This window comes from Oncorhynchus kisutch, linkage group LG7 (assembly GCF_002021735.2).
Source record: "Oncorhynchus kisutch isolate 150728-3 linkage group LG7, Okis_V2, whole genome shotgun sequence".
NCBI classification, from domain to species: domain Eukaryota; kingdom Metazoa; phylum Chordata; class Actinopteri; order Salmoniformes; family Salmonidae; genus Oncorhynchus; species Oncorhynchus kisutch.
Genome location: NC_034180.2, coordinates 15,096,561 through 15,124,121, shown reverse-complemented (window position 1 = coordinate 15,124,121; position 27,561 = coordinate 15,096,561). Strand labels below are relative to the sequence as shown.

At 43.3% G+C, this 27,561-nt stretch overlaps 1 protein-coding gene across 1 annotated transcript in view; it reads left to right on the top strand.

The window, feature by feature from the left end:
- LOC109882860 (EMILIN-1) overlaps nt 1-21,359 on the top strand; it is a 69,751-nt gene extending 48,392 nt beyond the window's left edge. Inside the window, exons 2-8 of the mRNA XM_031828523.1 lie at nt 683-805; nt 2,759-2,976; nt 3,152-5,662; nt 11,474-11,599; nt 11,836-11,853; nt 12,277-12,411; nt 18,307-21,359. Of these exons, the coding sequence (XP_031684383.1) occupies nt 683-805; nt 2,759-2,976; nt 3,152-5,662; nt 11,474-11,599; nt 11,836-11,853; nt 12,277-12,411; nt 18,307-18,629 (3,454 nt within the window). The 3' untranslated portion in view covers nt 18,630-21,359. The remainder of the gene's footprint in view (nt 1-682; nt 806-2,758; nt 2,977-3,151; nt 5,663-11,473; nt 11,600-11,835; nt 11,854-12,276; nt 12,412-18,306) is intronic.
- The last annotated feature ends 6,202 nt before the right edge of the window (nt 21,360-27,561 follow it).

Here is a 27,561-nt window from a genome sequence, read left to right as displayed (position 1 = left end):
AACTACAGCACAGTGACTACACACTGGCTACACAGCTCCTTTCTCTGCAGAACCTAGTCTTTTACCAGGCCATAGCGGCTGCAGAAAAGACCAGCCCTAAATCAACAGTGGCCCTGGGGCTGCTATGAAAAAAGTGACAGACCAGCTGCCCTAAATCTTACTGCCACTCCCTCTGCAGTCAGCTCAGTGCTGTCTCCCTCTGGTTGAGTCCCAAATGGCACTCTATTTCCTATGGAAACTGGTCAAATCTAGTGCAATTTTTACTGCACATAGCTGTAATTCTACTAAGCCCCTACTGCATGTTAGTTAAGACAGAAGAGGCAAGCTCTCTGTTGGAGTCCTGATTTGTTGTTAGAGGAACCAATACTTGAGATCGTAGTCAAATGTGCACTACTGTATTTGCCTCACCATATATTTTTGTTCCTACGCATGACAAGACCATGATAGTTACTCATACTGGAGATACTGGAGTATTCCCAGCAATGAATCACTTACCGGTACCTAACTTATACATGATTAAACTGTACACTCCCTCTCTTTCACTAATTTCTCATCTCAGCTTTGAATACTTACTTAGTGTATTCCCTTGATTTGTATGCAGTCTCTGATCTCTAAGCCTATGTGTGTACAGTCTGTACATTAATCAATCTCAAACTAACCTTCTCCTTCTCTCGCCCTGTAGAAACTGGTGTGCATATGTGGTGACAAAGACGGTGACCTGTGTGGTGGAGGATGGAGTGGAGACCTACGTCAAGCCTGACTACCACCCCTGCTCCTGGGGCGCACAGTGCTCTCGCATGGTGACGTGAGTATGCTCCTAACACACAAACACACGCACTACCACCTGGTGCCGTATACTTACTCGTACACATTTAATTTAAACATGTATACCCAGACACCCACTGCATGAATCAGTCTTTGCCCATCTACTGTAGACAGACAGAGGATATTGTGATGAAAGAATGCCAAGGCTGAGGGGAATTGTGTAAGAAGGACCTTTTGGACCTAATGCCCCTAATGTCTGCCAACACACACACTCACAAACGCTGCTTATGGAATGAACAGATTGGAAAGACAGACCTGACGACTCGCAAAACTTAACCAATATTTCTGGGAAATCAGGAACTCTTTGACTAATCTGAAGCCCATACTATACAGCATCCCTCTCTCTCTTTTTCTCTTCATCTCCCTTCTCTCCTGTCTTTCTCTATCATTCTCTTGAATTATTCTAGGCATGGCAGTGGTAGGATAAGAGCTGTCATACTGTAATTGACATTTGTGTGATGGACAATGCCGTGGCTGTACAAGCTGAGTCCTGTTGATTGAAGACCTACTACTGCCAGAGCCTCTGTCTCTCTCTCTGACGCTCCCTCACAGCTGGGTAACAGATGACTGTGTATGAGCCTGAACCATACAGCACATATACAGGAAAGGAAACAATATATGCCTTTTCACGCACAGGGGGATTAATTGTGAAACATTTATTTCCTTCTCAATTTAAAGAGGAAAATAAAAAGCAGTTTCTTCTGAACATGGTCCAAGCAAAATTTAGAAATCAGTGTGTGTGTGTGTGTCGAGCACATGTGTGTGGAGCGTGTGTGTGCATGTGTGTTTGTTTATCTTTTCTAATTGTTTGACAATGCTTTAGGATCTCATTTTGGAGTTTGGCTTCTACTCTCCATTGCAACATACTACAGCCTGAGGAGTTAATTCAGGAATTTGCATACAGTGGAGTATTCTCATCCATCAGAGAGGGGAGGGTTCTCCTATGAACTACGGTTATCTGACCAACGAAAACTAAGGGTGGTGGTCAGCTTGTATTTGAATTAGGTTCATGTAAATATTGGGCCACTTGACGTGGGTATTAGTTTGTTCATACAGTAATTAAGTATGTTTGGGCAGTTATCACAAATGTGTGCTGTCAAATGCAGTGCAATCTGTTTCCCCAATCCTGAAATTCTTGTTACTTTTTCCAGATTACATAATTGGGTAAAAGGAGAATGCTGCGCATACCTACCATGCTTAAGGCTTTCAGAGTGACAGGCATTTCTGACACAGTGTGGAAGGAGCTGGTGGAATAATTACAAACATGTTAAGGTCTGAATAGTTTTCCTGTAAATGATTTAATCAACGTTGGTATCCTGTGAATACCGGGGTTTAGAGTTACCTCAAAGTGCCTGTCAGGGCAGAAACCAGCGTCTGCTGTTTAAGCTTTGTGTTCATGCCTCCAAGCCCGGGAACGAAATGAAAACCCCAAATTAAATAGAAAACATAATTAGGCAGAAAATGCCTGGCCTCTGGCTTTGTGGCCTGTAATGACTGAGTTTGGATTGACACATAAACATTCTCCAAACTGAGGCCTTTGACTGAGAGCAGTTTCAAGAGTTCAGAATTGCAGACAGGCCCATTGAAACTCAATGGTATTTTCCCTTACTCAACTTGTAAGGGAAATTACGGATATTGTACAAACAAAATGAGTGAAGTAGTAAAATAAAACAATGTCCAAGGCTCTTCAGTTAATGTGTAATGTTATGTTCTGCCAACGACTAGTGGTGTTATGGGCAAAAGGCAGATGGACAATAAGTTGAAAATTACCACATGCGACCAATTATGATTGCATAGCATCAGTTACATAAGCGTTTAGCAGACACTCCTGTCTACTGTGACCCAAATTCGTGCATTCAATTTAGATAGGTGAGACAACCTCATTGCGAACCACTTCACCATTGTTGTCGTTGTTGTCGCTGATTCTCAACAGGTATCGAACATATATGAAGCCGCGGTACAAGGTGGCCTACAAGATGGTGACGGACATGGAGTGGAAGTGTTGCCATGGTTACACTGGGGACGAATGTAGCGAGGGGCCGAGCGGAGGTTCTGGGACCCAGATTGCTACAGCCAGACCCCGGCCGAAACCCTCCCGACCGGGACAGACTGGAACCGGCACAGGTCACGGGGGACAGAATGGGGGAGACGGTGGGTGGATGTCTGTTTGTTCTGCTCCTCCTCTATGTCTCCCTCTTCTTCTTCTTCTTCTTCCTACTTCTGTCCTCCTCTATGTCCCCATGTCACTCCTCAAATGGTATACATGATGAATCTATAACTATATACAGTAGATTATATACTGTAATATAATGTGTTTGTGTTCCAGGGCGAGGAGACGGCGACAAGATGCGGCAGCTGGAGGACAAGATCCAGAGCCTGACCAAGGACCTCCATGACCTGCAGTCCACCCTGAGGGGCATGAATGAACGCTTCCAGGAGGAGATGCACAAACCAGGTTTCACCGGTGACGGCACCAAGACCCCTGCGGACTCAGCCCAGCCCGAGATGAAAGAGACCATCCACAGCATCCAGACCAAACTGGACCAGCTGGACAACCGGACCCAGGCCCATGACAAGACCCTGGTCAGCATCAATAACCACCTGGTCAATGGGAATGCTGGCAGTGGGAATGATCTCGGGGGCGGCACTGGCGGCTCCTCTGGAGGCACCGGTGGGTTTAGTGGTGGGACGCTCAGCACACTGAAAGAGGAGATCCTGAGAGAGCTGGAGAGGAGGGTGTCTCTGTCCTGCTCCTCCTGCCAGTCTGGGGTGGAGGACCTGCGAATGCAGCAGCAGGAGATCAGGGAGAGGATCCAGGTAATGGAAAAGCAGCTGAACGCAGTGGACGGACACTACCGCCAGAGCCTGGACGGCCTACGCCGGGAGGTCACACGCTCCCAGGGCTGCTGCAACACTGTCACCGACCTCAAGAACAGGGTCACAGATGCAGAGAGAAAGATCAGCTCTGTGTCGGAGAACTACAATGTCATCCAGAACCGCCTGGATAAGGAGTTGGGAAGTGGTGGTAGTCATGGCGGTGGAGTTTTCGGAGGAGGTGGCTTTGGACCCGGTGGTGGCTTTGGACCCAATGCTGGCAGCGGCTTACCCAAGGTTATAGAGGACAGGCTGGATAGCCGTCTGAACGACCTGGAAAGGCGGTTGAACAGCACAGTGCAGCACACAGAAGAGAGCTGCACCTTAATAGAGAACGACTTGAAGGACTACTTCCACCGTGAGCTCGGTGACCTCCGGACCATGTTCCTGGACCGCTTCGATGCCCAGGGCTACCGCATCGAAGACATAGAGCTGGACGTGGGCACCTTAAAGGACAGAGTGTCGGACCACGACAAGAAGCTGACCCGCCTGGAGAACTCTACGGCACTCCTAGACAAGAGTCTGACTGACTGTGGCTGTGGAGGATTAGGAGGAGGAGCTGGAGGAGTGGTAGAAGGTGGAAGAGGAGATGGAGGAGGAAGAGGAGGAAGTGGAGGAACATGGGGAACAAGAGGGAGAGGAGATGGAGGAGGATGGGGAGAAGCTGGAGGAAGAGGAGGGGGAGGAGGAAAAGGAGATAGAGGAGGAAATAAAGGAACTGGAGAAGGATGGGGAGGAGCAGGGGGAGCAGAGGAAACCGGAACTGGAGGAGTTGGAGATGGCGGAAGAGGAGGAACAGGGGGAACCGGAGATCGATGGGGTGGAGCTGGAGGAGACAGAGGAAATGATTACAACGGAGACTCTGTGAAGTCTATCACGTGGAGGGTGGTGGCTAATGAGGACGAGATCCGCCGCTTCGACACACGTATCAAGGACCTGTCCGTCTCAGGCGACTCGCTAATGGACAAGGTGGTGGACCTCAGCCACGACATCCGTAAAATCAAAGCCCTGACCGGAGACAATGGCGAGCACTTCAACCGCATTGTCACAGAGATCGAGACACTGGGTCGTTGCGTGGACGACTGCGACATCTGCGGAAGAGTGGAAGACGAGTTGAAGAAGCTGAAGAACCACACGCAGCACACTCTGAGCCGCTGGGAGAAGGACATCAACGCCATCCGGACACGGGTGGACTCAGACCAGAGCTCCTGTTCGCAGGTGTGCTCCACCCTGCAGGAGGAGGTGGGAAAACTCCAGGAGGAGGTGGACAAGTGTAGTGGCCAGTGTAAGATCCGCCTTGTGACCCCAACAACAGGTGGCAGCACTGGAGGAGGCCTGGATGACGCCCAGAAGCCTCTGGATGGCCACAGTGTGATTGGAGGAACATCTAACAACGGCCACCTCAAGTCCCTGCAGGGTGAGCTGTCCGAGGTCATCCTGACCTTCAGCTCCATTAATGACACACTGAGGGGCCTGGAGCACACAGTGCAGAAACACGGCAGCATCATCACTGACCTGGGCAACACAAAGAACAAGATCATCTCGGAGCTGGACAAGATCCAGCAGGACGTGACCGAGCACATTGAGGAGAGTCGCAACCACCTCGACGGGGTGGATCGTGATGTGCGCCGTTTCGAGAACACCCTGGTGGTGGAGATGGGTGACTGCAAGCGCTCTGGTGACGGCCTGGAGAAGAGGCTGTCCAAGATGGAGGGTGTGTGTGGACGGCTGGACGGCATCTCGGACTCGCTCCAGAAGATCAAGGAGGGGCTGAACAAGCATGTGTCGGGCCTGTGGAACTGTGTGAACGGCCTGAACGCCACGGTCATCTCCCACGGAGGGGTCATCAAGAACATCCAGACCATTCAGCTGGACGGGATCCACGGGAAAATCAAGAACCTCAATTCGTCCATCAGCAATATCCTCAAGGAGTTCCAGAACCTCTCGGAACAGGACCTGACCGGTGAGTGTGTTGACTTGACACTATATTCCTTCCCTTTCTCCCAGCTGTTTCAAAAGTTATGATCTAGATCAGGGATGAGCAACTCCAGTCCTCAGGTGCCTGATTGGTGACACACTTTCCCCCCAGCCCTATAGCTAACACACCTGAATAAACTAATTGCAATCTAAACTGAAGACCATGATAATTTAATTATTGGAGCCAGGTGTATTAGCAGGACTGGGGTTGCCTTTCCCTTGATCCAATGTAGATAACTTCAGAAACTAAACAGTGCATGGTTTGGACATACAGAGCATGTTCATTTAGACATGATTTACATTGACAATGTTTGAGAATTTGTTGAGTTCATACTGATTCAATATAGTGATATGTTAATGAAACCTATCCTCACTCACACATGTTTTGCTTTGTGTGCAGTTGGTGCAGTTGGTTAGAGGTTTGAATGGTACATTGCTTTTGGTAGAACTGTACAAAAACCATAATGTGTCTTAAAAACGCCAGGCTAACCTTGTCCTGTCTATACTAGACAAGTATATGAGACACAGCACAACCAGTGGATATACGAACACAATGAACAATGGTCTGTAAAGTTTAAATTGACACATTTGCAACAAAGTGTCAACATACAAATCGATGCTAGCTACAATACACACAGAGACCTATCAAACGCCAACAAAGATGATTACAAAAACATTAATAATCCAGTCATTTAAACAAATGTTTGTAATATGTGAGTCTCACACATGTTATTCAATGGTGGCCTGCTATTAGTATGTGTATGTCTGTTAGTGTTATGCAGTCTTTCATAACTCTCCTTGAAGCTTCTCGGGTCGCATAAGTCTTAGGTCTTAGTGTTAAAATAATTTAATTATTCTGTGTCTGGTGGGAACATAGAAATATATAGAGGACTTTAGATGGATATAATTAATTTTAGCATGGACATTGCCAGTAGCCCTATCCACTCACACCCCCTGTAATCCCGTATAAGGGTTGAAAATGGCAGATTTGTATCATTGATAATCACCTAAATTTACACTAACATTACTATACATGACGTCAGAGCTCAGGTTCTCTGAGTGAGGGGAAATGCTGTAAATCAAGTTGATGTTTTCTGAAAGATGAGACGTTGAGAATTATTATAAGTACCGCTTTGATGTCATACAAGCAAACCACACACCCGTGAGTCCAAATGGGCACTTCATATTTCTATATTTTAAAAGTCATGTAATTTACAGTGTCAACATCTATGATCGCTATGTTTGAGCTACTGTTACAAAGATGACATACATTATACCCTGGGTTGTCCTGACCACAATTTTTGTCAGATTGTGAAGATAATTAGCCGTGGAACCCGCACTTGAATGCACTTATGACTCCATTCTATGCGTGCCAAAATTACAATGTTTGTAAGATCATATTTTATAGAACAAGTGTTCAAATTATGCCCACTTGACCCAGATTGGGATTTATAATGGGAATGTTTTTGGATTGCTTAAACAACAAAAATTCTGTGACGGTGGGGACGCAAACAAAAAACTATGAGTATGTTGCTTCAGTTAATCAATGGCAAAGGTAGGAGAGCTCAAAACAGCACCTTATAGACTTCCGGCAATGGCAAAGCTCTAACAAGTGAGTTGGAAGTAAAACATCTCTTATCACCAAAACAAAAAATGCCAATCTTGCAGAGACTCAGACGAGGCATGTAATAGTGCCCTCCTCTGACAGCCCTTCTTGGGCCTCGGCGGATGCTAGCTCGGAAGAATCACCAGCATGATTCAGAATGGAGATTGACAAAGGTATAACAAAAATCCAAGAGACGCTTTCTGAACACCTCATCAAAATTGATATGCTGGTCGAGAAACTCCATGAAGACCAGAAAGTCACAAAGGGCCGAGTGACAAAGTTAGAAAAATACCATTCTGACCACTAGGCTGCCATCCTGGACGTCCGCGAGGATATGGAGCCAAAGTACAAGAAATTGGAAGATTCTAAACTCGAGGAGAAATTTGATATTCACGAAAATGTCCAAAAGCGCTTGAATTTGAGATTTCCAGGTTCCCTGGGGGTTGTGGAGGGAAGAGACGCCATCTCCTTTCTACAGAAATGGATTCCCAAAATTCTGAACCTACCCCTATCGTTTTTCCGGGATATTTCTCCCATACTACATCAGAGGAGGAGGGCTTTCTCCCCACAGATGAGGCTCCTGCAGCAGGCTGGCTTGGCATGCAGCCTGCGCTACCCGGCGACTTTGTGGATCGAAACCAAGAATGGTGAGCGCATATTTGACTCTGTGAAGATGGCTGAAACATACACGAGGAAAGAACTCCCTGACTTGTTCACTCCTACTACATCATGATTTACTGTCTTTGAACTTGTAGTAGATATAGATCTAGTTGATAGTGACCTGTTAGGACATGAGGATACAGCAAAATGACTTATAGGATCGACTGGCTGGCACATCTGGCTGGCTAGATGGCTAGCTTGATAATGACTGGTGAGGTAACATTGGATCAAAGCTAATGTTGGCTGTGCTATTTAGCCAGCTCGCTAAGTTTAGGCTGTGACTCTAGCTATAGCCACACTAATCCAGGAAGTTACATTTTTTTCTGTATACTTTTACTTTACCATGTTCAAATGTTCATAAATGACCAGCATGGTCGAATAATAATAAGGCAGAACAGTTGAAACTGGAGCAGCAGCACGGCCAGGTGGACTGGGGACAGCAAGGAGTCATCATGTCAGGTAGTCCTGGGGCATGGTCCTAGGGCTCAGGTCCTCCGAGAGAGAGAAAGAAAGAGAGAAGGAGAGAATTAGAGAACGCACACTTAGATTCACACAGGACACCGAATAGGACAGGAGAAGTACTCCAGATATAACAAACTGACCCTAGCCCCCCGACACATAAACTACTGCAGCATAAATACTGGAGGCTGAGACAGGAGGGGTCAGGAGACACTGTGGCCCCATCCGAGGACACCCCCAGACAGGAAGGATATAACCCCACCCACTTTTCCAAAGCACAGCCCCCACACCACTAGAGGGATATCTTCAACCACCAACTTACCATCCTGAGACAAGGCTGAGTATAGCCCACAAAGATCTCCGCCATGGCACAACCCAAGGGAGGGCGCCAACCCAGACAGGATGACCACATCAGTGAATCAACCCACTCAGGTGACGCACCCCTTCCAGGGACGGCATGAGAGAGCCCCAGTAAGCCAGTGACTCAGCCCCTGTAATAGGGTTAGAGGCAGAGAATCCCAGTGGAAAGAGGGGAACCGGCCAGGCAGAGACAGCAAGGGCGGTTCGTTGCTCCAGAGCCTTTCCGTTCACCTTCCCACTCCTGGGCCAGACTACACTCAATCATATGACCCACTGAAGAGATGAGTCTTCAGTGAAGACTTAAAGGTTGAGACCGAGTTTGCGTCTCTGACATGGGTAGGCAGACCGTTCCACAAAAATGGAGCTCTATAGGAGAAAGCCCTGCCTCCAGCTGTTTGCTTAGAAATTCTAGGGACAATTAGGAGGCCTGCGTCTTGTGACATACGTGTAGGTATGTACGGCAGGACCAAATCCGAGAGATAGGTAGGAGCAAGCCCATGTATGCTTTGTAGGTTAGCAGTAAAACCTTGAAATCAGCCCTTGCTTTGACAGGAAGCCAGTGTAGAGAGGATAGCACTGGCGTAATATGATCACATATTTTGGTTCTAGTCAGGATTCTAGCAGCCGTATTTAGCACCAACTGAAGTTTATTTAGTGCTTTATCCGGGTAGCCGGAAAGTAGAGCATTGCAGTAGTCTAACCTAGAAGTGACAAAAGCATGGATTAATTTTTTCTGCATCATTTTTGGACAGAAAGTTTCAGATTTTTGCAATGTTACGTAGATGGAAAAAAGCTGTCCTTGAAATGGTCTTGATATGTTCTTCAAAAGAGAGATCAGGGTCCAGAGTAGACCTTGAAAGACATCCACAGGTACACCTCCAATTGACTCAAATTATGTCAATTAGCCTATCAGAAGCTGATAAAGCCATGACATGATTTTCAGAAATTTTCCAAGCTGTTTGAAGGCACAGTCAACTAAGTGTATGTAAACTTCTGACCCACTGGAATTGTGATACAGTGAATTATAAGTGAAATAATCTGTATGTAAACAATTGTTGGAAAAATGACTTGTGTCATGCACGAAGTATATGTCCTAACCGACTTGCCAAAACTATAGTTTGTTAACAAGACGTTTACCCCGAATCCAAAAATAATGACCAAGAACCTGTAGTGGAGGCTTCATTAGATGCAGAAAAAGCTTTTGGCTGCGTAGAATGGAACTACCTGTCACGTTCTGACCTTAGTTCCTTTGTTTTGTCTTTGGTTTTGTCTTTGGTATGGTCAGGGCGTGAGTTGGCTGGGTTGTCTATGTTAGTTTTTCTATGATTTTCTATTTCTGTGTTTGGCCTGGTATGGTTCTCAATCAGAGGCAGCTGTCAATCGTTGTCCCTGATTGAGAACCATATTTAGGTAGCCTGTGTTCTATTGTGTTTTGTGGGTGGATATTTTCAGTGTTTGTGCAACACAGGACTCTTTTGTTTGTTTCACGTTGTTATTTTGTATTTTGTAGTGTTCAGTTTTTTCATATTAAAATGGACACATACTTTGCTGCAAATTGGTCCGACCTCTCTTACTCTTCATCAGAGGAGGACCTGTTTGAAGTTTTACAGAGGATGAATACTGAACCTAAGTATGTAGGTCTGATTAGATTCCGCTATGTGTGGCCACTTGGAGACACCAGTTAGACCTCTCTTTCAAACCCTTGTAATATTTTTTTTCTTATATTGCACCTACTCCAAAATGTCAATTAATATTCTTATTATGTTACTAAGTGTATCCAGAGTATTTTCAGATTTTGTTATTGACAAATGCTGTGAAAAGTATAGTAAATGTAAAATTCACATACAAACAACAGTGTAATTTTTGGAATCAATCTCATTTCCCCATAGTCTCTAAAGTGTTCTCTTTAATTGCTACCTTGGTCATGCATATGCTTTTTATAATTATTCTGTTGGAAACATTTCAATTTGGCCCTATCCATAAAGGTCAATTTCTTCTGGTGTATGGGGTTAAGGGCTTCCACCATTTGAAGTAGTAAACTGGGTGGGGATTCCTATTGATCGGGAGCGATGTATTCTTCTTCTTCAAATTGTGTTGCCTATGGTTTGTAAAATGGCTTTAAGCAACAACACAAAAATATCACTGCCATTTAGTAGTCAAAATAAATGAATGACACACAATATTTGGTTCAGGATCCAGCACTGCATGTGGCAGTAAATCACCAATATAAACTTTATGCTTTTTTTAAAACACAAAAGAAGACACTTGACTATTTTAAAATGCCACCAGTGTGAATTTTGGTTTAATCACATTTTTGTCATTTAATATTTTGTTAATAACTAAAACTATAAGTGGACTTAAACTCTAGTCTAGTTTTAGTCACAGCAATTTTAGTCACATTTTTTTCTATAAAATAATGACTATTTAGGCTACCTCTAACAAGTATTTTTCATCATAGTTATTGTTGCCAAAATGAACACTGAATGGCACAGATACAAAGATGAGTCCTCTGTTTATGTGGGTGGAATTCAATTATATATTTGAATGAGAAAACTCCTCCACTGTATTGTTAACACAGTCTGGAATTGGTTCTATGTCCTGTGTCCAATAACAGGCAGTCTTTGGGTCAACACTGATTATTTCAGTTAAATATATGTAAATTAAGAAAGTTACATGTATTAATTTTGTTGTCATTGCCTCCCACCACCCCAGGCCTGCCTGGTCCTCCAGGTCCCTCTGGGGAAAGAGGGTTCCCAGGCTTGCCCGGCCCCAAGGGGTCTCAAGGTAGGGACGGACCTGTGGGCAGGCAGGGAGAGAACGGGCCCAGAGGACAACCAGGTAACAGGAACCATATAAACCCTTTATAATACGTGTTAATGCTTCAGGAAGTGTTGTTTTGCTATATGTTGATGTTTGACATCAAATCACAATTTGTTTCAAGTGCAAAGTCACAACACACGTTACAGAAAGAAAAAATAATAAAAATAGTAATGAATACTTAAAAACAAACATGGTTGAACAGTTTGAATTGGTCCAACTACTGAACTCATCTCTTCCTGTCTTCTTCATTCCAGGTCTCAAAGGTGAACAAGGTATGTTCATGTTTGTTTTATCATTGCATTTGAGTCCTACTGTTACAATGTGCCAATGCCCTCAACAGTGATGTGTGTTTCACCCCATTACATCAAAATAAAATGTTATTTGTCACATGCGCCAAATACAACAGGTATTTTACAGTGAAATGTTTATGCAGTTTTAAGAAAAAAAAAGTGTTAAAGTATTTACTAAAATGTAGCATTCTGTAGCATTCCCATCACAAAGGCAGTATAGCTGCGTCTGATCTACAGAAGATTAGCCTATTACAGGAAAACATCTTTCTCACTATGTTCCCTACACTTTATTTACCTTGCCATTATGTCTGTAATGAACTGTGAAAATAGATTTCCTCATGTCAGAACAATGAAAAGTGTTCCTGCTGGGTTTTTTTCTGAGACTTGATGTGATTTTGCCCGCAGGTATGCCAGGTGCTGATGCCAACGTGCCCAAGCTCTCCTTCTCAGCAGCTCTCACCTACCCCGTGCTTAACGCTGGCACCATCATCTTCGACAAGATCTTTGTCAACGAGGGAGAGTTCTATGACCCGCGGACAGGTACTGAATTTGTATTTGTATTTATTTTTTATCCCCATTAGCTGCTGCCAAGGTTACTCTTCCTGGGGTCCGGCAAAATGAAGGCAGTAAAACTTTACATAACATTCATTACAGAATACACAACACACTAAGTGTGTGCCCTCAGGCCCATACTACACTACCACATATCTACAGTGCCTTGCGAAAGTATTCGGCCCCCTTGAACTTTGCGACCTTTTGCCACATTTCAGTCTTCAAACATAAAGATATAAAACTGTATTTTTTTGTGAAGAATCAACAACAAGTGGGACACAATCATGAAGTGGAACGACATTTATTGGATATTTCAAACTTTTTTAACAAATCAAAAACTGAAAAATTGGGCGTGCAAAATTATTCAGCTCCCTTAAGTTAATACTTTGTAGCGCCACCTTTTGCTGCGATTACAGCTGTAAGTCGCTTGGGGTATGTCTCTATCAGTTTTGCACATCGAGAGACTGAAATTTTTTCCCATTCCTCCTTGCAAAACAGCTCGAGCTCAGTGAGGTTGGATGGAGAGCATTTGTGAACAGCAGTTTTCAGTTCTTTCCACAGATTCTCGATTGGATTCAGGTCTGGACTTTGACTTGGCCATTCTAACACCTGGATATGTTGATTTTTGAACCATTCCATTGTAGATTTTGCTTTATGTTTTGGATCATTGTCTTGTTGGAAGACAAATCTCTGTCCCAGTCTCAGGTCTTTTGCAGACTCCATCAGGTTTTCTTCCAGAATGGTCCTGTATTTGGCTCCATCCATCTTTCCATCAATTTTAACCATCTTCCCCGTCCCTGCTGAAGAAAAGCAGGCCCAAACCATGATGCTGCCACCACCATGTTTGACAGTGGGGATGGTGTGTTGCTTTTACACCAAACATAACGTTTTGCATTGTTGCAGGTGGATTGTATTTATCATTGTATTTATCATCATTAGTCATTTAGGTCAACATTGGATCATTCAGAGATCCTCACTGGACTTCTGAAGAGAGTTTGCTGCACTGAAAGTAAAGGGGCTGAATAATTTTGCACGCCCAATCTTTCAGTTTTTGATTTGTTAAAAATGTTTGAAATATCCAATAAATGTCGTTCCACTTCATGATTGTGTCCCACTTGTTGTTGATTCTTCACAAAAAAATACAGTTATATATCTTTATGTTTGAAGCCTGAAATGTGGCAAAAGGTCGCAAAGTTCAAGGGGGCCGAATACTTTCGCAAGGCACTGTACAATGCAAAATCCATGTCTACATGTTTGTATAGTGTGTATGTTATCATGTGTTTGTATGCTTGTGTCTGTGCCTATGTTTGTGTTACTTCACAATCCCCGCTGTTCCTTAACCTTTTTTGGGATAGGGGGCAGCATTTTCACTTTTTGAATGATGTCTGTGAATATAACAGAACTCAAATGGCAGGCGAAAACCTGAGAAAAATCCAACCAGGAAGTGGGACATCTGAGGTTTGTAGTTTTTCAAAGCTTGGCCTACCGAATACACATTGAGATATGGATAAAGTTGCACTTCCTACGGCTTCCACTAGATGTCAACCGTGTTTAGAAACTTAAATGAGGATTTTACTATAAAGGAGGGGCTCATGAGACCTCTGAATCAGTGGTCTGGCATAGTGCCTTGGGCTCATGACGCGCGCTCCCAACAGAGTTACCTCTCGTTCCAGTGCATTTCTGAAGACAAAGGAATTCTCCGGTTGGAACATTATTGATGTTTATGTTAAAAACATCCTAAAGATTGATTCCGTACATCGTTTGACATGTTTCTAAAGGACTGTAATGGAAAATGTCGAGTTTTTGTCTGGATGAAGTGCCTGCGCCTCATGAAGATGGATTACTGGGCTGAACACACTAACAATAAGTGGCTATTTGGACAGAAATTATGGAACTTTAGTAATTTATTGTCGAACTGGGATTCCTGGGAATGCCTTCTGATGAAGATCATCAAAGGTAAGTGAATATTTATGGTGTTGTTTCTAACTTTGTTGATTCCAAAATGGTGGATATTCCTCTGGCTGTTTTGGGTTCTGAGCGCCGTTCTCAGATTATGCTTTTTCTGTAAAGTTTTTTGGGAAATCTGACACACATTAAGGAGAAGTCTAACTTTAATTCTGTGAATAACACTTGTATCTTATATCAATGTTTATTATGAGTATTTCTGCAAAATCACTGGATGTTTTGGAATCAAAACATTACTGCACATAAGGCACCAATGTAAACTGAGATTTTTGGATATAAATATGCACATTATCGAACAAAACATACATGCATTGTGTAACATGATGTCCTATGAGTGTCATCCGATGAAGATCATCAAAGGTTAGTGATTAATTGTATCTATATTTCAGCTTTTTGTGACTCCTATCTTTGGCTGGAAAAATGGATGTGTGTTTTTTCGACTTGGCTATGACCTAACATAATCATATGTTGTGCTTTAGCTGTAAAGCATTTTTGAAATCGGACACGATGGGTAGATTAACAAGATGTTTATCTTTCATTTGCTCTATTGGACTTGTTTAATGTGTGAAAGTTACATATTTCAGAAAAAAATAAAATAATTTCACGCGCTACTTTTTCAGCGGAATGTTGTCGAGAGAAAGGTGTATTTTTACTTGCTTTTTAATAGAAAGGCATTGTTGTTTTTTGAGGTTGAATAAGTATACACAAACATGATCAGTGCGTACTACTGATGCCAATGTATACTGTGAGTTCAATCTGCATGTGAAGCAGTGGAGATTCCTCAGAGGAGGAAGGTTAAACATTAAAATAGTGAAACATTAAAAAAAGTTATTATTTTTAGATAAAACTATACTAAATATATTCACGTCACCAAATAACTGATTTAAACACTGTTTTACAATGGTCTACAGTAGCCCTCTAGGCAAGCACCATGGTGTAGACGGAGGACAGCTGTTTTCTGTCCTCCTCTGGGAACATTGACTTCAATACAAAACCTAGGAGGCTCATGGTTTTCACCCAATTTCATAGACTTACACAGTAATTATGACAACTTCCAGAGGACATCCTCCAACCTATCAGAGCTTTTGCAGCATAAACTGACATGTTATCCATCCAATTAAAGGATCAAATAATTAATCTAGTACTGAAAGCATAAGCTATATCTAGCTAGCACTGCAGTGTTGTGAGTAGTTGACTCAAATTCAGATTCCAAGAACACAGGATGAGATGTTACTATCCTTTGTGCAAGCACTTCCAAGAGTTAATGAACAGTGAGCCTGGTGAAATTTGGGGAGCGCATCGTCAGTAAGTGTACCTTTGGTTCCTGTTTCGGCCTTTCACACTATACACCCTCCCCAAAGGCGGCCAGCGACAGGGTGATCAATCCTACGCTTGCGTCCCATTCCCAATTAGTCATAGGAGTTGCCTTGTTGATGATAGCCAACATCCCATGGGACTATGCATGGCAGGGGCGTCCTCCTCCCTGAGTCAAGCATTGTTGACTGCATACCTCCTGGCCCTCTCACTTCGGGGCCCAGCTGGGGTCTTTCCTCTTCATCCAGAGCCACTGACTGCTGCCTTCTGCCGCCTCCGATACAGCTTTGATTGCCGAACGCTGGCTCTGGCCCTTAATTCCAAGGTCTCTAAGCAGTCTGGTTGTAGATGTTGCCACAAAACCTCTGCAGCCCACCTCCACTGGTCGGACTTCTGTGTTCCAGCCATGATGCCGTGCTTCGTCAGCTAGATCGGCATAGCGCAGATGCTTTCGCTCATAAGCCTCATCTACTGAGTCCTCCCAGGGTACTGTGAGCTCAATGATGAAGACCTTCTTGAGCGAACGGGACCAGAGCACCATGTCAGGTCTTAGGGTGGTGGTTGCGATCTCCGGAGGAAACACAAGTTGTCGGCCAATGTCAGCTAGCATTTTCCAGTCGCGGGCCAAGCGCAGCTGGTCTCGCTCTAATGGTGTCGAGCCGCGCTTCGGTGGTTTCTCTCAAAGAGAGAGAAAGAGAATAGTTGAACAGTTTTGAACAAATTAATTTCTTCAAAAGTTAAGGAAAAGCAGCAGATCGTTGTATTTTTTTCTTCCTCTTGGCTTACCTTTCACTTACTTAGCTAATACAGCTAATTTAGTCTACTCAACAAACTGACTCAAACAGAGGGGAATGCTATGTACAGCGGGGAGAACAAGTATTTGATACACTGCCGATTTTGCAGGTTTTCCCACTTACAAAGCATGTAGAGGTCTGTAATTTTTATCATAGGTACACTTCAACTATGAGAGACGTAATGTAAAATAAAAATCCAGAAAATCACATTGTATGGTTTTTTTAGTAATTAATTAGCATTTTATTGCATGACATAAGTATTTGATTAATCAGAAAAGCAGAACTTAATATTTGGTACAGAAACGTTTGTTTGCAATTACAGAGATCATACGTTTCCTGTAGTTCTTGACCAGGTTTGCACACACTGCAGCACGGATTTTGGCCCACTCCTCCATACAGACCTCCAGATCCTTCAGATTTCGGGGCTGTCGCTGGGCAATACAGACTTTCAGATTTTCTATTGGGTTCAGGTCTGGAGACTGGCTAGGCCACTCCTTGAGATGCTTTTTACGGAGCCACTCCTTACTTGCCCTGGCTGTGTGTTTCGGGTCGTTGTCATGCTGGAAGACCCAGCCACGACCCATCTTCAATGCTCTTACTGAGGGAATGATGTTGTTGGCCAAGATCTCGCGATACATGGCCCCATCCATCCTCCCCTCAATACGGTGCAGTCGTCCTGTCCCCTTTGCAGAAAAGTACCCCCGACCTCCATATGCTTTGTAAGTAGGAAAACCTGTAAAATCGGCAGTGTATCAAATACTTGTTCTCCCCACTGTATACTAGCTAGCTAGCTAAGGCTATCCAATACTGCAACTCTTCAAAGTCAAAGTCAGCTTTAGGTTTTCTAAATGTATTGCCACCTGGGATCGCCGGTGTAACTGCTAAACTTCTTGCTGCACACTGTACTGCATGAATGTACACATGGATTGGATTGTGCGTTCACTAACGTGTTAGTTCTAGTTTGCTGACAACGATGTAGGCTCTGTAGCAGTTATGGTATGAAGGTTTGGCTTGGAGAGGTTTTTGCACCTGGTCACAGACAGTTGTTGTGTTGCACACTGAGGTCAACAAGCAAAATGCAAAGGTGAGAGGAGGAGAGCGGGTAGATGCGAGAAGGTATTATACAACAAGCAAAGTGATTATGCTGTATGTGGCTGCTATGAAAGTGAACTGTGTGTGCAGGTGATCAGGGGTGTATTCATTCCACCGATTCTGTTGCAAAAAGTCTTAAATGGAAGCAAACGGAATGGGGAGGGATATACCTGAATTTGTCCAGCAGAAACTCTCGTATTAGTTGCAAAAACTTCCCGTTTTGCAACTGTTTGGACTAATGATTACACCCCAGATCAGCTGGATGCCGGCACGTGTGTGCAAGGTGGTATTAAATGTGTCACTGTCTTTCACCTTGATTATTTCAATTTGTCTCTCGACCTGTGCACCTACTTTATAAACATTCATTTGTAGGCTAGGTTGTAGTAACCTCATGATGGATATAGGGCAAATTCGAGTATCACGTAGTAGCCTAAACCTATCAAAGTTACATTGAAATATGAATGACAGTCATCAAATATGCTGTAATAGAAATAAGAAAAATCGTCCTCCCTATTCTGAAACGGCACTGACCGTAAACATTAACCTTCTACTCACAATGTACAGTAATTAGCTAGTTAGTTACACCATTGTTTTAGTTCATGTAGAATGTGCTAACTTTCAAACCAAGTTATAAGCCTGAACAGGCAACTGTTATTGCCTTCAACATCAGTGGAGTATGCTAAGCTAACTCTTTCCTCTCTGTTTCTGTGTTCCCCAGGCATCTTCACAGCGCCCATTGATGGACGCTACTTCTTCAGCGCCATCCTGACGGGCCACAAGAACGAGAAGATCGAGGCGGTGCTGTCCAAGTCCAACTACGGAATGGCCCGGGTAGACTCCGGGGGATACCAGCCAGAGGGCCTGGAGAACAAGCCAGTGGCTGAGGCCAAGATCAACCCCGGCTCCCTGGCCGTGTTCAACATCATCCTTCCCCTCCAGGTTGGAGACACGGTCTGCATTGACCTCGTCATGGGCAAGCTGGCCCACTCCGTAGAGCCTCTCACCATTTTCAATGGAATGCTGCTGTACGAACAGATGTGAGCCAACGGGACAGCATCCCCTAGGCTCTCAAGCTGGAACACGAGAGAGGGAGAGGAAGGGAGGGAGGAAAGTGAGAAAGAAGAGAGGGGTTGGGGTTTGTACGCTCCGGAGCCATTTAGTCTCAGTTTTATTTGACAACTGCTTTTGAAAGCAAAATGATCAGTCCAGAGAATGAGGTTAGAATGACTTTATATCGACTCGTGAAACATGGGAATGAAAGAGAACTAGGAGATGACGACAATGACAGAAAAGTGTTGTGTTTTTTCCTCCGCGTGTCATTCCTGGCCCTCTGGTGTTGTGAGACCTGATGAACTGCTTGAAAAAACATAGGATATACTGTAGACTGTGCAGCAGCAGACTGAGTGATGTTTAGCTTGCCCAGCATTTGGAGAAGTGTTTTCACAACGAATTTGTACTACTGCAGGATTTGTATACGGTTATTGGAGTCTCCGTCTCCTTATTACTCACTCCAGGCATGGGGCTCGGAGTACAGTAGTTCATTCACCAATACCGGCCATAAGGTCTCCTTGACATCCCACGTACCCCTTTGCTGCAAAGTGTTTCCCTGCCATGGAGCAAGACCCACAGTCAAGGTCTGAGGTTAACCTTAAGTAGTTAACCTTAAAAACCAGGAATGAGAAATCAATTTCTTGATTTTCTCTAGCTGTTTTCTATTGTTCTACTGTTTTCTATGAGATGAATTCACACATTTTGTGATTGTTTTGATATTACCGTGCCCTTTTCTATCTCCTTGTATGTGTGTTCTGGTCTTTATACCCTGTAATGCCTTTGGCCCAGTGAATCCAAAGTTTGCCTGTGTGGATATTATTTTAAAGCTTCAGTACCTTATACTGACGGGTTCCAAAGCGTTTTCTGCGCCGTCCGTAAATGTCTGTGATACTTCCAGATGAATGAATGTTCCTAACTCAAAGCTCCCAGCCTTAAGCCACAACCAAGTAGGAATTTACCTCAACCAGAGGGAAACGCTGCCTTACATCACAGTACAGTAGGACCAAATGGGCTATAGCCCCTTTATTACGTCAGTAGGGTTGCAAAAATCTGCAACATTTCCCCAAATTCCCAGGTTTTCCAGAAATCCTGGTTGGAGGATACCAGATGTCCTTCTTGTTCTCTCCTGATTCCAGGAATCTTCTAACCAGGATTTTTTGGAATACCTTGGAATTTTGGGCAAGTTTTTTTCAACAAATGACAACAAATGACAGCACATTTCACTTCAACCTTACCCATACCAGATACAATGTAGCAGGCAACGATATCAGAACAGCATCAGGACGTTATTAACCAGTGCATTAGGTTGGTAGGCTATTGGAGCATATGTTTATGTGTTCTTTACTTGGAAATTCAGCTTACAGATGATCAAATCAGACCTGGATTCAAATAAAATAAAAAATCTGTGTATTTGAGTATTTTCTAATAATGTGGCCTGAATCAACTACTTCTTTTGCAAGTATTTGAAGGTATTTTCCAAAAAATTGCCTACTAATTTGAAAGTACTTTCAAATACTATTTTCAAATACCTGGGTTAAATGCATCGGAGTATATTTGAGTCACTGACTGTGTCCGAATATCCATTCCTGAGTCCTAAATTGTAGGCCGTTTGAGTATGTGAAAAGAAATGGTTTAATATTATGCGACATTTCGAAAATCAAGTATTGTTTAAATGCCAGGATGTTATACTAATTTTGTCTCTTCATCTAGTAGAATTGGATGCACACTTTTCCACAATGCATTAGAAGAGGTGGGTTGCGAATGATAGGCTCTCGTTCCCTTCAAGTAGCCAAATAACAAAACTAGACTTCTTAATTGGGCAGATACAGAATAGCGAAGTTTCTGCGGTGGTGTTCAAATTATATATTTTTTGTAGATTTCTGTTTTCATATTCAAAAGGGTTTCTTATTTCTTAAGGGTTTCTTATTTCTGAATGTGTGGGAACCGGGGACTCTGGATGTGGCTGCGTTATTGATGTCATGTTAATCTGGCCTTTTGATTTCAACATATGGATTGTTTTAGTTTTGTAGACTAGTTTACCGATTTTATTATTTAATTTATGGGTCAAGTCTTTGCAGTCATTCTTATCTCATTCCCAATGATCAGTGTTTTAGTTTAATATGTTGCTGTCCAGCGGTTCAGAATTTGCGATGCACCCGACTGTCCACATTTTTCTGTGCAATAGTCTTTTCATTTGAACATCTGAAGAGTTTTGGTGTGTGCACTAGGCTATTTGATTTAATTTATATATGTTACAGCACTTTGGTTTCACTACTAAATATGTTGAAATGGAACCAGTCTTCAGTCTTTTTTAAATTGGAAAGATGGGCGATATGGGCTACGATATAGGTTGAATGTGATAGCCTGAGTAGGCCTATAACTCCATTCCTATTTTATTCAGAGTTTAGAGAAATTAATAAAATTGGAAATAAGCTATTATCAGGCTTGAAATGCGATACGTCTATTGAAAAAAATCCGCCCTCATTTGGCCCCGCCCCACCTTCTCAGCCAGTGCGTTGCGGCCGTGGCATACTTTTTACTAAACGGTACGTGCTAAATAGTATGCAGTTTAAGTATGTAGTACACTAGTATGGGTATTCAGACACAGCCAGTGTATTTGATAATTTTCAAATACATGTCAATACTTTCCAAGTGTATTTCCAAATACCTTCCAATATTCAACTACTTGTCTTTTCAAATAAAACATATCTGAATACTTACTTTGAAATGTATGTGAAATAGTATTTGAAATATTATTTGAACCCAAAACTGGATCAAATGGATACCAACATGTTTCGCAGAGATGTACACCATTACAATCAAATACATGGAGTTTTATTTAAAAAATTATCACTATTGGAAGACGCTGTATTTAGTTGAGAAGTTGCAATATTGCTCCCCTGTGCCTTTGAGTATTTATCCACTTCAATCAATCAATCAAATGTATTTATAAAGCCCTTTTTACATCAGCCGATGTCACAAAGTGCTTGCTCCCATCTGACCTCCGTGCCTGTTATTGCTAAAGGAATCGGTTTACTCAATCTATGAAGTAAGTCATGAATAACTGGTTATACCACATGCCAATGAAAGCAATGCTAGGTATTTAAGATCTTCTTTTTTACAACTCCTCCCTACAGTCCAACCTGTTACCTTGAATTTGTGATTTTGCGACACGTGGTTCAAATAAAGATATTACATTTTACACAGCCCTGCCCTCTCCATAGGAGTTTCGGATTTACTCGCTGCTCAGAGGGTTATGACTCTAATCTAGTGGGAAAGGAGTGAGAAAGGTGACGATGTCATGTTTTGCGATGTCATCTGTCTAGTTTTAGCAGACCTCTTGGTTCTTTGCTCTTGTGTGATTGCTGTGATTTATTAAATACAGTATATCTTACGGAATCAAGTATTTCAGTATCTGGAAGAATTTTCCATTTGACTTATTAGGCCATTTGGAACTTAAGTCAAAATGTTTGATACATTTTTATTCCTGCACATTAATAAACATGGCATTTTGCGTCTCTCTTGGCCCGTGCTGTAAAGGCTGAGAAAGAAAAAGTGTAGAGCCTTGCCATTTTCCAGTCTGCAAGCCAAAAAGAGAGAGTCATTGGAGATCTCCCTATGAATTAATGGAAAGAATAACATCTCAAAGCTGTCCATCAACAGACACAGATGTCTAATTTATGATGAACAAAGTACCCTTTAATTTCTCCTGCGTCGAGCTGGGATGGGACTTCGTCAAGGTCTGGATGTCTAGACAAAGAGATGGAAGGAGGAACACCTACTGCATTTCCTCTCACTGACTCCAGGGAATACAAATTTATCCATGTTTCCCCCCCTTTTTCTTTCTTCTTCTTCATTAGATTTCCGCTGTCCTTTATCTGTGTAATGAGCTCAGGTTTTGACATCCAAAACCTGCCGTTCCGATGCCGGATTGTCTCCTCCGGTTGGATTGAGAGAACCTGGAAGGGCCTGAGCTGCTGGTCTATATCAGGAATCAAGGTAAGACCCAGATGCAGGCGGTCGAAGTAACACTGTTTATTGTAGCAACAGGGGCAGGCAAAGACAGGTCAAGGTAGTTAGGGGTCGAAAATCCAGGGTACGGCAAAGGTACAGGATTGCAGGTGGACTCAGGGTCAGGGACAGGCAGGGTTCAGTAATCCAGAGGTGGAGCAAAGGTACAGGATGGCAGGCAGGCTCCGGGTCAGGCAGAGAGGTCAAGCAGGCGGGTACAGGGTCAAGACAGGCAAAGGTCAAAACTGGGAGGACTAGCAAAGAGAGGCTGGGAAACGATAGGAGCTGACCGGAAAAACGCGGGTAAGCTTGAACAAACAAGACGAACTGGCAACAAACAGACAGAGAACACAGGTGTAAATACACAGGGGAAAAATTGGGAAGATGGGCGACACCTGGAGGGGGACTCCTGGAGACGAGCACAAGAACAGATTAAACAGATCAGGGCATGACAGTCTGGAAAACACAGGATCTGGTGGCAGACGGCAGTGTGATACTCTTGTAAGTGATGCCCTTTGTGATTAATCCCTTTAGTTCTCCTAGCAAGCTTTATCCAAAAGGGATACTGACTGCCTGGCTGCCAGAGGGACAACAAAGAACAACTTTTTCACATAGTTAATTTCCTACTAGCTCAGTAGTAAGGCAAAGTGAACATAAAGGCCTGAAAGCAACACAAGATCCGAAAGCAATTATTTTCGTCACGGATCACCTTTACTCATACTGTACGTTCCAAAAGGACATTTTAAGGGGCACAGGGCAAAGGTTGTGTGACCCTGTTTTGAAGGGGGGGGGGGGGCTGGAATCTGTGTGTGGCTGGGTGGGATGCTGACAGATATCCTGTTTAAATTTCATCTTTACACACACTCACACTTATTAACAATGTTACTGGGTGTATCATCAACAAATCTGTTGAAGTCATGGAAGCACATCAGTAGACTAGGGGAAGAGAGAAGAGAGGGTGTACAGCAGCTCAAGGAAATCATATATCATATATCATATATCCTCATCGGCAGACTCGACAGCCTTGGTTTCTCAAATGATTGCCTCGCCTGGTTCACCAACTACTTCTCTGATAGAGTTCAGTGTGTCAAATCGGAGGGTCTGCTGTCCGGACCTCTGGCAGTCTCTATGGGGGTGCCACAGGGTTCAATTCTTGGACCGACTCTCTTCTCTGTATACATCAATGAGGTCGCTCTTGCTGCTGGTGAGTCCCTGATCCACCTCTACGCAGACGACACCATTCTGTATATTTCCGGCCCTTCTTTGGACACTGTGTTAACAACCCTCCAGGCAAGCTTCAATGCCATACAACTCTCCTTCCGTGGCCTCCAATTGCTCTTAAATACAAGTAAAACTAAATGCATGCTCTTCAACCGATCGCTACCTGCACCTACCCGCCTGTCCAACATCACTACTCTGGACGGCTCTGACTTAGAATACGTGGACAACTACAAATACTTAGGTGTCTGGTTAGACTGTAAACTCTCCTTCCAGACCCATATCAAACATCTCCAATCCAAAGTTAAATCTAGAATTGGCTTCCTATTTCGCAACAAAGCATCCTTCACTCATGCTGCCAAACATACCCTTGTAAAACTGACCATCCTACCAATCCTCGACTTTGGCGATGTCATTTACAAAATAGCCTCCAATACCCTACTCAACAAATTGGATGCAGTCTATCACAGTGCAATCCGTTTTATCACCAAAGCCCCATATACTACCCACCATTGCGACCTGTACGCTCTCGTTGGCTGGCCCTCGCTTCATACTCGTCGCCAAACCCACTGGCTCCATGTAATCTACAAGACCCTGCTAGGTAAAGTCCCCCCTTATCTCAGCTCGCTGGTCACCATAGCATCTCCCACCTGTAGCACACGCTCCAGCAGGTATATCTCTCTAGTCACCCCCAAAACCAATTCTTTCTTTGGCCGCCTCTCCTTCCAGTTCTCTGCTGCCAATGACTGGAACGAACTACAAAAATCTCTGAAACTGGAAACACTTATCTCCCTCACTAGCTTTAAGCACCAACTGTCAGAGCAGCTCACAGATTACTGCACCTGTACATAGCACACCTATAATTTAGCCCAAACAACTACCTCTTTCCCAACTGTATTTAATTTTTATTTATTTATTTATTTTGCTCCTTTGCACCCCATTATTTTTTTTTATTTTTTTTCTACTTTGCACATTCTTCCATTGCAAAACTACCATTCCAGTATTTTACTTGCTATATTGTATTTACTTTGCCATCATGGCCTTTTTTGCCTTTACCTCCCTTCTCACCTCATTTGCTCACATTGTATATAGACTTGTTTATACTTCATTATTGACTGTATGTTTGTTTTTACTCCATGTGTAACTCTGTGTCGTTTTATCTGTCGAACTGCTTTGCTTTATCTTGGCCAGGTCGCAATTGTAAATGAGAACTTGTTCTCAACTTGCCTACCTGGTTAAATAAAGGTAAAATAAAAAATAAAAAAATAAAAAAAATATACACACAACAGTCAGTCAAATATACTGTGCATGCTTAAGTTAAGGCTATGACTCCAGTGGTTTATTTCCATTGCATACTGGGTAATTTTCTCAGGACATGTTATCTATATCCAATACACAGTCAATAGATACTATATGAAGGAGAATGTTGTTGACTGAGAGGCAGCATTCGTCTCAATAAGTCATACTATATTTTCAAGATATAATCATTTAATCAAAGTCAGATATTTGGGCTTACATTCATTCCAAACATTCCCTTAATCATATAGCTGGACTATACACAGATAATATAAGTGTAATACTAGTGATAACAAAGAAGAAAATATCCTTAGGCTATGGCCACATTAAGACACGTGAACACATACATCATTGTCTGTTTCTGTTTCTTCAAAAGCACAACTCAAGTCAACTACTTTCAGATGGGTTTGTCCGTCAAGAGACGGACCATTTGTGCACATTTTGTCAGACAATCATCAACAGATGACTCCCTTGTCACACCCTGATCTGTTTCACCTGTCTTTGTGCTTGTCTCCACCCCCATCAGGTGTTTCCTGATAATTTGCAATGGCCAGTGTAGGCCACTGACTTGCCTGGTTAAATAAAAACATTTTAAAAAGTGTTGGCAGAACCTTTGGCTGCAATTATAGCTGTAAATCATTCTGTGCAACTCTTAGGCAAACATATTTCGTTTTTGTCAGAATTGCTCAAGCTCAGTAAATTTGGTCGGGAACCATTACTTGGCAGGATTATTCAAACCTTGTTTTAGGACTGGACCCCTTAGGAACACTCGACATCTCTTGGAAAGCCATTCTGGTGTCTTTGGCATTGAAATGTGTGTATTGTCCCACTGAAGAATAAAACTCAGGGTTAGGTATTCACCCTGTCTGTTCTTACTTCTATCTTTTCAATCTAATCAAAAGCTCAAAACACATGTTTCCAGTGGTCATTTGCAAAGACAAACAGCTGGCAGACTTTCTCCACATCTAGTTCATCCAGTATGTCCCAATGAATGTGACAGACTGCCACATGGTTCAAACTGCTTTGCACCAATGCACTTCTGAGCCAGGTCTTCAGCCTTAGACTACTGAAGAGGATGCAGGGTCAACCATTAGTATGAGGGCTTCTGCCTGGTCAAATACACTGCAGACTTCATGCAGCTGATTCCTGAGAACAGATGCAGCTTCTGTACTTGTTTTGTACTGGTATTGCATCTTGAATATGGCCAGCTGCACCTCAAGTGATCTCCTGTTCAACTCTGGATACTGGTCCACCACTGCAGCATCCATCTCCCCAGAGAGAAGAACTTCCTCCAGCTTAGCCAGAGTTTCCAGGCCACCCTGTTTGAACCTCTCCAATGGCTGCACATCAACTATGTCGACCACATTGAATAACTTAGCCCTGTAGAAATCTTCTGGGGATGTGGGTGAGTATGAAGCAGCATTGCCAGTGAAGCTCTTTGGTGGATTACAGATGTGGGGCATCTGAATAAACTGGATTTTTATATTGGCAATCAACTCTGTCACTCTGCTGTAGATCTGTTGAAATTACACCTCTGATCTCTTTGCCTTCATTGTAGTCTTAACACAGTCCACTGCAGCAAGCATCCCATCAACTTTTCTGTTTGTTTTTGTAAGGTGCGATTGAGGCATTCCAACTCTTCCATTACCTCAAAGGCTGCAAGGAGCCATAGGACTGTGATCCCCTTCTCAAACCTATCCAGCAACCCTCTTGCTGTTGTTGCTGTGTCGGATTAATCAGATGTGCTCATTTCCTCCAGGCTGAGCAGCACAGACTTGTATCGACCCAACACAGACCTCAGTGCTGGAGTCCTAACAGTCTACCTTGTTGGACACAGGGGCTTTAGGCTTGTGAATGACCCACACTATTTCCTTGAATGTTGTTTTGTATTTGCCTGACTGGTTGTACAGGCAGCCGAGCTTGTGGAGCCACTTCAGTGCATCACATGTCACAGAGGAAGATGTGCAGGCAGCCTGAGTGACTAGAGGGCCACAATGCACATACAGAGCCAGTGGCTGCACTGCTCTCACCCTAGCCTGTGTTCCTTTGATTTCCCCAGACATGTTTGCCGCACCATCTTATGTTTGTGCACTCAGACCTGAAAGAGGTAAGTTCAAGTGGAGTAGCACATTTGTGGCAACTTCTGACATGTTCTCTCCAGTTGATAGGGAGACTAAATAAAAACCTACAAAGTCCTCAAGAGAAACCAGATTTTGATCCACATAACGGATACTGAATGACTCTTGTTCTGTTCCCCCTCATCAATAATTATGGAATACTGGAGCAGTGGCAGATTGTGGATTATCTTTGTGATGTCTCTCACAATGCTGTTGGCCAATAAACTCCGGATTTAATTTGGGATTTATGAGTTTATATAATCATGACTGCCTTTCAGCCA